Source organism: Corvus brachyrhynchos, unplaced genomic scaffold (genome assembly GCF_000691975.1).
Source record: "Corvus brachyrhynchos isolate BGI_N302 unplaced genomic scaffold, ASM69197v1 scaffold395, whole genome shotgun sequence".
Lineage (NCBI taxonomy): Eukaryota > Metazoa > Chordata > Aves > Passeriformes > Corvidae > Corvus > Corvus brachyrhynchos.
In genome coordinates, this window is record NW_008238340.1 from 1408441 (window position 1) to 1419169 (window position 10729).

Sequence of the window (10729 nt, forward strand, 5' to 3'; positions counted from 1 at the left end):
TGTCAATCATAAATGACAACACAAAGTTGTTTAAGTAAGAAATCAGATGCCACCATATAATTAACGGCTATGGCACCGTGTAAATGCATGAGAAAGGCTGTGAGTCCCTGTGGCTGCTTTGAGTCCTGGCCTTTATGCCACAAAGGCAAGGCGGAAAAGATCAAGAAAAATTGCACGGGGAATTTTAATTGATATCTAACCTGACAAGAGGATTTGGAGGAGGATCATCCCATAAAACATGGGTGGCATTGCAGACTAATTGTATTTACTCCCCATTGAGCAGAGACTCACAGACAGAGCACCGCCTGTCCCAGGAAGGTGCTGAATGCCTCCCCAGAACAGGGAAAGTCACCCATGTGGCTCTGTGAACTATAAAGCCAAACATGTTGCTGGAGGTTAATGTTACACATTGCCCTGGCTGTACCTACTTTTCAATATCAAACTCATTTACCACGGCTGTTGAAATGAAAGCTTCCGAAGGAGATGCACAAAACACCTTCTCTCTCTCTGGTGTCACTGCTCCTGAATTCACCACGGAGCTGAACACAAACACTGCGCAGACGACAGAAAATATTCTTGGCCAGCTCCTTTCTGCCAACTGCATAACCTTGAGCGCATGACTGAAGGATGCCCGTTTATGCCTGGGAGATGCTGCCATGAATCACAGACCCCTCCTCCTCCCACAGCGAAGGCACAGCATGTCCTTGTTGAGGAATACCAGTCTACCACAGCCACAGTGAGACGTCCTGCAGCACATTTTATATAAATAGGCTTCTAAGAAATGTACTTCCCATCCACTCCTCTTGATAAGAAGTGATTACCAGAGCAAAGAAAAGGACTAAACATCGATGCACATCCTGTGAACGTGATGGGGCCAGACTTTGGGGAACAGCTCAGAGATCCTACAGTGCTGCAGTGCAACCCATCAGGGAGATGCCAGCTAAGTGCCATAGCAGCCAGGGCCAGCAACACGTCTAGAGAGCACATCACAACAAGAAAAAGTAACACAAAGCTCACAAATGGAGAGAAGTGACCTATGGGGGCAGGAGCTCTCAAGGGGGACAAGCACAGCCTGGGCAGCCCGTAAGAGAACAGGATCGATGCAGTCACGCTGCGTTTTCAGAGGAGCCACAATTCTCTGTGAGGTGCAGTGCTGCTCCCACCACTGCAGCCAAGCATCTCCTCTTTCCTTGCACACAACATTTATATGCCGTGGATGCAAATGGAGCTGAGAGCACACAGATATCACAGAGGAGGGGGACATCTGGTGCATGTCCGTGGTGTGGGCACCATCCTCTGTGGGTTGTGAGGGGTCAGTCCTGCCCCAGTGACAGCAGCAGTGTCTCCTTTTTTAATATGGAAGTTGGAATTGCAAAACCAGGGAGAAACAGGAATTATTTTCCATTTGCTTCTAGAAACAGATGTCACTTTCCTCAAACTTGTTTGTTTTCAGGACCATGGGAGTTTAATCTTTGAAACAATATTATTACAATATGTGTCAAGTGCTATTTCCTAACAAAAGAAAACAAATTGCTTCCACTTTGTACACCATGGTAACCAGTCAAGAATGTGAACAGCTCCTCAAAGGTGGGGTCAGCAAACACCCCCCCCGGGCAAACTCCCACACTTGGTCCTGCGAACACCCCCGCAGCCCCGGGGGAGCTGCCCAAACCCTGTGTAAATAAGAGGAAAACTTAGCTTGACTCCTCCTGGGACTTTGCTGTTCCCACAACAGCCAGAAGAAAAATCATTGGCTGACTCCAAAATACTCCCTGGAAACTAAACATCTCACCGGAGGAAAGCAGATCCACTGCAGGGCCAGCTCCAAAGTTCACCCCAAATTCAAACACAGCCCCAGGGTTCTCCTCGAAGTCAAGCACAGCCCAGGGCTGATCTCTCTCCCACACCATGGCATGCCTGTGCAGCATTCACGCTCCTGCCTTGCTTCAGGATGGAACAACACAACCAGAAACCTCCAGAAAGTCTCACTTGAGCCAATTCCATGTTTAGGAAATGTTTGAGCTGGCATCAGCTCTGTATTGCTACAGAAAACATATAATCTGTCCAAACAGAGACATACAACTAAGAAGACCCATTTTGTCTTCACAGGCGAACAAAATCCCCCAGGCAGTAAAACATGGAACGCTGATCCCCCCGGCAGCAGCTGAATGTGGCCACAGCGGCTCCACCAGGTGACCCCAGAGAGAGAACTCATTGTCATCCTACCTGCAGAAGCCAGTAGCACCTTCTGTGAAACGTGGGGATGATGGAGGAATGGACGTAGCAGCCATACAGGCACTGGGGACACAGAAAGAGAGAAAGCAAGAGTCAGGTTAGTGGAGGAACCATCCCAAGAGGCTGCACTGGGGATGGGGCATCAGCGCGTGACCCACGAATGAGGACATTGCTCTGCTGTTGGTCTGGGGCTGGTGACACACAACACAGCACTGTGGCACCCCAGTGTAGCACTGTAAGCATTGCTACAGGTCACAGAACCCCCTCCCTAACAGCCCCTGCTATGCTACCTTCGCCCAAGGGTGGCCACTCTGGATTGGCCAGAGCAAACAGGGGCTCCCATGGTGCTCAGCACCCCGACACAGACAGAGCTGGTCTGGGGGCTGCCTTCGAATCTTTGCTCCATTGTGTTTTTATTTTTTGGCAAATACAACACGTTCATCTCTTTTTCCATGGTTTATCTCCTGGGTATTTCAACTGAAAATGTTGTGTTTGTAAACTGAAAAAACTGCTGTCAGGTATTTTAGACAGCAAAATACAGTTTGTTTCTTTTCTTCTTTTTTTTTTTTTCTAATGAATTCTGCTTCTCTGATTAACTGAAATCAGCAAGACCGAGAAAATCTTTCTTCAGGAAAAACACTGCATTTCCAGTACGTTAAAACTTTTTGGTTGGAAACCAAGCCCAGTGCCAACCCAAACACACAAAACTGGTTTTAATTGCAAAGATTCCAAGTGCAGAGGGGTGCCCGTGCTGCTGGACATGCGCATTTGGTGAGCACATGGGAGGCTGCGGCAGTCCCCCCTCCCCAGGATCACTGCTCACAAGGTCGGCCTGAATTAAACAGGATTTAAGGACTGGCTGCTATCACCGAGTTATTTTTAAAACACAAATGACAAAGATTAATAATGTTTTTAAAATGTGTCAAGGGTACATTCTACACACTGAAATGCAGGGAGGAAAAATAGAGGAGGAAAAAAGCCCTGCAGAAATAATCCAAAGAAAAGCTTAACATTTAAATCCCTCCCCAGGGTTGGGGAACAGCCGCCCTGACAGTGACTCCTGGCACATGGCACCAAGGGCTGCACAGAAAGGTCTGCAGTGTTCAGTTCTGCTGACTCAGAGCTGGTCCCCCCACTCCAGAAAGCATTTTGGGAGGTGCAGCATCTCCCAGTCCAACCTGCTTCCCAATGAGGATGGGAAAGCTGATCTGGAGCCACTGGAGCAGCCTTCAGAGCAGCCAGGGACATCCATAGCACCTTGTGAGATATGCATCAATCTATTTCAGCACCCCCCGACTTGCCTCCCGCCCCAATTTGCAGTGGAGTCGATTGAAACTTCACCCTGATTAAAACAAACCCCAGCACCGGGCTCTGTGCAGCTTATGGTGCACAGCAGGCAGGAGCGCTGCCCTCCCTCTCCAGAGCTGTCTCGCAGATAATTCTAGAGCTGTCAATAATGAATCACACAAAAGCCTCCCACCTCCATGAAACTGGTTCTCGACATTTCAGCAAACTGTTAAAAAAATCCTAACAGTTCACAGAATTCAAAAAGCACACAGAACACAGAAGGGATTTCTTAAATTTTTCTTTTTTTTTTTTTCCCCCATGCCGGCAGAACATGGGAATCGGACTCTGGATGGATGTTTTGAGGCTGGATGTCCTAACTTGGACAGCTGGGATGAAGAGGACCCACATACTGAGCAAGCTCCTGGCCTCGGAGAGATGGCAGAGACTGTCCCCACGGGCACTGAGAGGTACCACAGCAGCACAGAAACACTGCAGGGGTGAAACAGACCCTGGGAGCCCAGCACGTGGAGTGCAGGCAAAATGAGTGATGACAGCAATAAAAACTACATTAATTTTTGGATAAAAAGAAAAAGTTGATATAAATAGAAACCTAGGAAATCTGTGTGTCATTGTTTTGGAGGATTTTCAAGATTAATGGGTTAAGCACTGTGGATGACACAAAATCTGCAGCCTGATGGCTCAGCACATGGGGGCTGTGGGGAGGGGGGGTGTAGGATGTTCCTATACTTGGACCTGCTGACCCCTGCCTCTGGCCCCAGGATGGCCCAGGGCTGCCGAGCACCTGGCCGGCTCAACACCTCCCTGAAACTAATGAGGAGAGTGGAATTACCACCCTGCCTGGCCAGAGCAGACAGGTAACCAGGGCAAGAGTAATGCCTTTAGCTAAAGCAGTCTTTAAAATGAATTCTTGCTCAAAACAGGCAAAGGGAGTTTCATTGGCTGGGTTTTCTTTTATTTTTCTAATTATTTTTTTAGTGGGAAGGTAAAAGCTGCGGAGGCCTGTGTGTCTGTGGAGATGTTAATGCCAGGCTGGGCACTCAGCCAATGCATTAAGTGAAATCGAATTCCTGAAACCAGCTTTAATCAGCAGATTTTTAAGGTTAGAATGACTCTCTCCTCTGCAAGGCTTGCCAAGGTTAATTCTGTCCTGAGCAGGCTGAATTAATGGGCTGGACAGGGGAGAACATTTTTTTTCATGATTCTCTTTTAAGTTTACAAAACCTCCAGGAGAAGAGAAAAGGCACTTCTGAGCTGTCTGAGGAGAAACGCCACCTCAGCAGCTCATTGACTGCTGTGTGGAGAACACGGAGGGGGCCGGCATCAGCCTGACCCCAGAGGAGCCCCGGGCGGCACTGGCCGAGGGACACCAGGCTGTGGGGATGCTCTGACCTGCTGCTGGGTGCCCATGGTGGTGGCCCTGTGGTCCCATTCCTATCAAGGAGTGCATCCTTGGCCCTGGAGATGACCCTGTGTGTGTGGCCAAGGATGTCCTGAGCACAGACCGTGTCCTGCCGCCGTGGGGGATCCCTCCTGCACAGCTCCCTGGGATGAGACCCCCACACCTGCCCCAGGAGCCAGCTGCAGGCACCTTCTGTGCAGCCCCCACACTGGTGCTGAAGGGTCCAGCCCTGCCAGCTCTGCTGCAGCTCATCCCTTTACAATTCCAGGGGTAATTAAAGAGAAAAGCCTTCTCTGGGCAGCAGGGGAGAGTGTGCAATTACAGCTGCCTGCCCTGCCATTTGTATGCAGTGCACATCTGGCATTACCAAACTTCTGAAAACTGGGGGAAGGGAGGGGGAATATAAAATCAAATTATTAGTGGATTTTTTTTATCCTGAGCTCCTTAAAGTGATTGTGGCTTATTTAAAAATAATGCAATAACGCTGAGGTGTTCTTCCTTAACAAGCATACCTTGGGAATGGAAACAAGAAAGCAGGAGAATCAAAAATTCAAGATAGGGTTGGACAGGCTTTGAAATTCTTCTCCCCAGTGAGTTACACGAGTGGATATTTAAAAAAACCTAAAAACCGCCTAGATTTTGTTCAGATTTTCACACTGAATTCCCAATTCCCTTAATAAGAAGCTAAATCAATCTTTAGAGAACAAATCACGTTAAGACCTATGGCTGTACATTATTAAAATATACTTGAGTAAATTTCTGGTGGTAAGGCTTCAACTTCCAACACCCTGGCAGCCTCTGGATACCAGGAGCAGGATCTGTGCAGGTTATTGGGGGAAAAGGACCGTGCCCTCTGCTCTTGGCTCTGTAGTGGTGTTGGGCAATGTGCTCAGCCCAGCAGCTGATCAGCTCCCTGGTACATCCCCGTGCTGCTGGGATCTCCCTCTGTAATTACTGACCATTTCAGAGCTTCCTCACCAATATCCATGAGGGAGCAGCACAGTGCTGGCAGTAGCAGCACTGCTGCCATGGATCAAACCTCCACAGGAAGCCAAAAGAGGCGTTGGCTTCACTCCTCTCTTCATCCAGATGACAGGGCACAGGTCTCCTGAAGCAGTGGCTGTATCTGAGCCCAACCACGCTCGGCTCTCACACTCGCCTGCTGTAATCAGCACGCGCTGGGAAGGAGCAGCGGCTGTGCAGCACATATGGATTCACAGGCATGGAAGGGAAACTGGAAAAGCAGCCTGTAAGTGCTCAGATGAGCATCCTTCAATGCAGCAACCTCTGTTTTGGCGATACAGTCAGAATGCAATTATAAGCCCTACTCTCCCATCCCTATCATGATATATAGAATCATTCTGTGATTTTATCACAGACATTTCCATAATCTGTTCTTACAGGTACCACTGCTATCCCATTCTTTTCACCAACTTTTCCATATCCAGCAGAGACACTACCCAATCTTCCTGAAACCTATTCTTCTGGATGTCATACAAATCATGACCAGAGGAATTTGTCAGCTATTTGCAGTGATACATTTGTTTACATGTAGGAGCGATTGTCTATCTGTTTCTGTAACCAGCACCCACAAAAATCTCTGCTGATCTCCGAGAGGGCAAAGCCCAGCTAGAAAAGCGAGGCAGCTGAAAACTGGGCTTCTTGGCCACCAAATTAGCAACCACTGGGGAAACCCCTCATGTTTTGTGTCACCTCTCTTCTCAAACAGACCAGAAGTGAGCGCCTTCTGAGACTGGGTTATCTTGCAAGAGATAATCCTTCCTTCAGGACAGGGATGCTGAAGCCAAAGCCACATTCCAAATCCATTCAAACGTCAGATGAGGCTCGTCCCTGTCAGCTGCGGGAGCTGCGGGAGCTGGGAGACAGCGGCGGCTCCCGCCCACTCCATTAATCAGGATTCAGCGAGAAAAGCCAATGTGCTGCTATAAACCCCCTGACTCGATGCCAGCACCACGCGCAGGGAGCCACGTGCCATCAATCTTCCCTTGTCCTCCCGCAGCAGCGAGACGCAGCCGGGGGGGACTGACGGGGGCTCGGCAGGCGGGCGGAGCAGCAGCCCTGTGGCAACTCTCGGAGGGCACAGCAAGGCACAGGCACGCTGAGCAGACAGGGAGGCGACAAGAGATCTCAACATTTCCCCGTGCAGACTGGCCCCAGTTCAGCTTCTTAAAACACTAAACAGGGAGGGGAAACCACGTCTGAACCCTGGGGAATCCCAGGGCCAGTAGGCTGCCGCAAGAGCTCTTATTTTGACTTAAGAATTGTCATAATATACGAAGGCATCCAAAATTTCCCATTACTGCTGCAAATCAAAAGTAAAACGCTGCTAAACGTGTTTTCTCACTCATCTTGGAGAAACACAGATATTAGACAGGTTTGGATTTTCCTCTGACGTTCATAAATAGCAACTTTGATTCAGCACAGCACAAAACCACGTGCTCAGATCTCAGCCTGGGCTGAGCTGCGCTGCTGGCAAGGTTCGCCTTTTATCGATGTCGACACAACTTAAGCAATTGCTTACGGTTTGCCAGGTTGGGCAAGGAGTCCCTGGTACTGACAGCAGATTCCAAAACACTTCTTAACACTTCTAGGCAGCTGCAAAACCCAGAGAACCTGACCCTTCACTTTTCAGCTGTGGCATCACAGCGCTGTGCAGCCCCGGGCACTGCCCACTGCGCAGGCACTCAGCCTGGTGCAGGGATTTTGGGTTTAGTCCTGTCAGCTCTTGCTGACACATTTCAAACCCCCCATATGCCCTCAATGCCACTGGCAGCCATACCCAGATGATAGTTCCTGGACCGAGCCCAGAGCTCTCATGTGATGGCTGATCAAGGGAGGAGAGGTTACACAGCCTGTGCATTGCAGGACTTTGTCACTTCTGGTGGCTTTTGTTAACAAATATTGTTCTGTTTACCTCAGGACTCGTTAGAAAGCAATTTTTGAAATGTTCAATATTTAATGAAATATTTAAATGTTTAATGGGTTCTTTTTCAAACCCTGTTTTCCCTCTGTGGGATTCTGAAGTCTCTGCAAGGATTGCAAGGTTTTAACTTTCTCACTGTTAGAAATGAATCCTCTAATGACATTGGCTTAACGGCAGAAATCGGTGTACATGGGGACTGATGCTTCCACAGGCAGCAACACCCACTGGCCGGCCCACTGCAGGATCATTGGTATGCATCCCCACACCCCCACTGCAGTGCCTGCCTCTTCATAAATGCGTATTTCTTTATTAATACGGGGATACTTTAATCTCAGTCTAATTTTACCTTTAGGGAAGCTCTATCCCAAGACTGCCAAGAGCTCAGACCCTCCAGATGCAGTGGTGTGATTTGTATTCAAAGCAGCAGGTCTATCTGTCAACATGTTTGTCTCCCTTCTCTGCCAGCTCTTATTTATAATCCCATTCAGATTAATGAATGACAGTAGTTCTCATCACAAGAAATTTGATTAATCAATTTAAGTGCTTAATCACCCTGGCCTGGGTGAAAAGCATACTGGAGGGATGCTGTCTGGATAGGGGCAAAGTTGTGAGATGTAGGAGGAAAACATCATCACTTTCCCTTGGGAACAACTCGAGCCAGGAGTGTGCACTGGATCCTTGACGGGATTACGAGCTTTCCAAGAGCTCAAAATTTCCTTAGGGCCAGCAGTCATGGCCAATTAGTAATGAAATATCCTTTTCAACCCACCTCCTGGTCTGACACAAAAGGCTTCACACTATCCACCTCACTCCCTGCTACTCGTGTTGCTCAAACTGAACCCAAAACCTGTCAGTCATAAAACCCCCTGCAGGGTGATGACCAGGATAACACACCTGGGCATCCCGCAGCATCCCACTCCCCATTACTCCTGCCCATCGCTTTTCTGTACCTCAAAGACTCTCACAGCCTGGCTGTGTCACCAGCTTGAATACTCCAGAATAATCTCCAGAGTTTTCTGGAGACCTGGGAGATATTTCATGTGACTGATAGGAGCAAAATCACTGATTTGTAGGAGAGAGGCCACACAATGTGAGCACTGCCTGTAGGCGCTCTTGCGGATACTGTGAATGACACGATAAACCCAAAAAAACCTGGAAACTCAGCTTCAAGCAGGCTGTGCTCAGCCAGGTATGCAAGATATGGGAATTTTCCCTGGGAAGGATTCCCACATTCACCTCCCCTACCTATACTCAGAGGGACTCGGAGGCAGGTGACCTGTTTGGACCTGGGCACAAACAGGGCAGCACGAGCTCTGCGGACAGACCGCCTGATGACACCTGTGTGCAAGGGATCACTGAGAGCAGATCTGAGTGACACATGCTCCACATGAGAGCCAGGCTCCCATACCTTCAGATAAGGGAAGAGCATTCCCAACATCCCTGATGTGAGTGGGCAGTTAGTAAGGGGGAAAGTGGTACAAGAGGCTGCTCCAACTCCACAGGCCCGTGTTCTAAACCAGCACTGCCTGGGTGGTTCTCCAGTGGGATACAACCAACCTACAGGACACCACCAACCCCCGCAGCCTCCGCAGCCTGTGCCACCCATGCCACCCCTGTGCAAGGGCTCCCTGACTGTCACCACACGGTGAGAAGAACCGTGAGCTGGAAAATCGTGAAGCATATTAATGTCACACTGAAATATGACACAATCCACAGAAGTACTTTATATTTATTCTCTTTTAGAAATGTTAGAAAGACGATATAATGAGAACACTGCAAACAAGTCAAGCGTTTTCCTCCTAATCTGGCAATAAAAATGTCAAAGAAATGCCTAAAATCCTAATAGGAGAACAAAAAAATAATGGGTTGGGCTATAACAAGGATTTAGCTGCAACTTTACTTGAAGGCTTTAATCATGTCTCCTACAACATCAATGGAAAATCAGATACAAAGCTGCACGAACCATTAATGTCTGTGCTGGTTGCCTCAGCTGCTGGGGGGCTGAGACTGAATGGATCAGGCAGAGGCTAATGAAGATAGGTTGAGGTCAAAATACCTTTGTATCTGGGGAAGCTTTGCACACAAAAAACACACTGAGCTGGTCTTGGTGGAGACTTGATTAAGGTAGCAGATACTGTGATAAGAGCAGCACCACATCTCCAGCCCAGCTGCCTCCACGATGGTCATCACAGGGAGGCTGCACCCAAGTGGGAAATCTGGTTATTATCCGTCTGATTCTCTTTTTTGGGAAAGAAAAAAGACCATCACAGCATGGGGGAACCAGACAAAATGTGACAGTGCCCTGGGGAAATGCAGGCTGAGATGGTAGTTTTGCAGACACAAGACAGAAACAAGCCACATCTGGAACGATCCCACAGCGTGCAGGGCATGAGCATATCGCGCGAGGGACGTTTGTCTGACGTGTTCACTGTCTGTCTGACACGGGCAAATAAGGACAAGTCTAACAAATCCAACTTATAGGAAATATATAAATATCTAAGAGAACTTTTGGGAGCTATTAATTATACACGCAGTTTTATCTTGGATTAATTTTGTGCTGGAATGGACAAGAAGCCTTTGCTGGGATCTTTTTTTGGCAACCTCCCTTGGGCAAAATCAGCCCTGAAGCTATCTGCAGACATCCCACACTGCAAAGGGCTCAGGTTCTGGGTCCTGTTCTCTTTGTTCCACTTGCTTACAATTAAGAGCAGTAGGTGCTGCAGTGAGTGACTCCATCCCATGTCCATCCCTCATTTCAGGCTCTTTGCAAAGGTGACACAGTTCCACTGCAGCTCCACACAGCCTGAGCGGAGAGCACAGGGCTGTGGAGTGGCTGGGGGGGC

General features: G+C 48.6%; 1 protein-coding gene across 8 annotated transcripts in view; it reads right to left on the minus strand.

Annotated features, from left to right (window-relative positions):
* CAMTA1 (calmodulin binding transcription activator 1) overlaps positions 1 to 10729 on the minus strand; it is a 232511-nt gene that overhangs the window by 106917 nt on the left and 114865 nt on the right. For all 8 annotated transcript variants that reach the window (XM_017735059.1, XM_017735061.1, XM_017735064.1 and 5 more), the window contains one exon: positions 2227 to 2298. In XM_017735059.1, coding sequence (XP_017590548.1) covers positions 2227 to 2298 — 72 coding nt within the window. The remainder of the gene's footprint in view (positions 1 to 2226; positions 2299 to 10729) is intronic.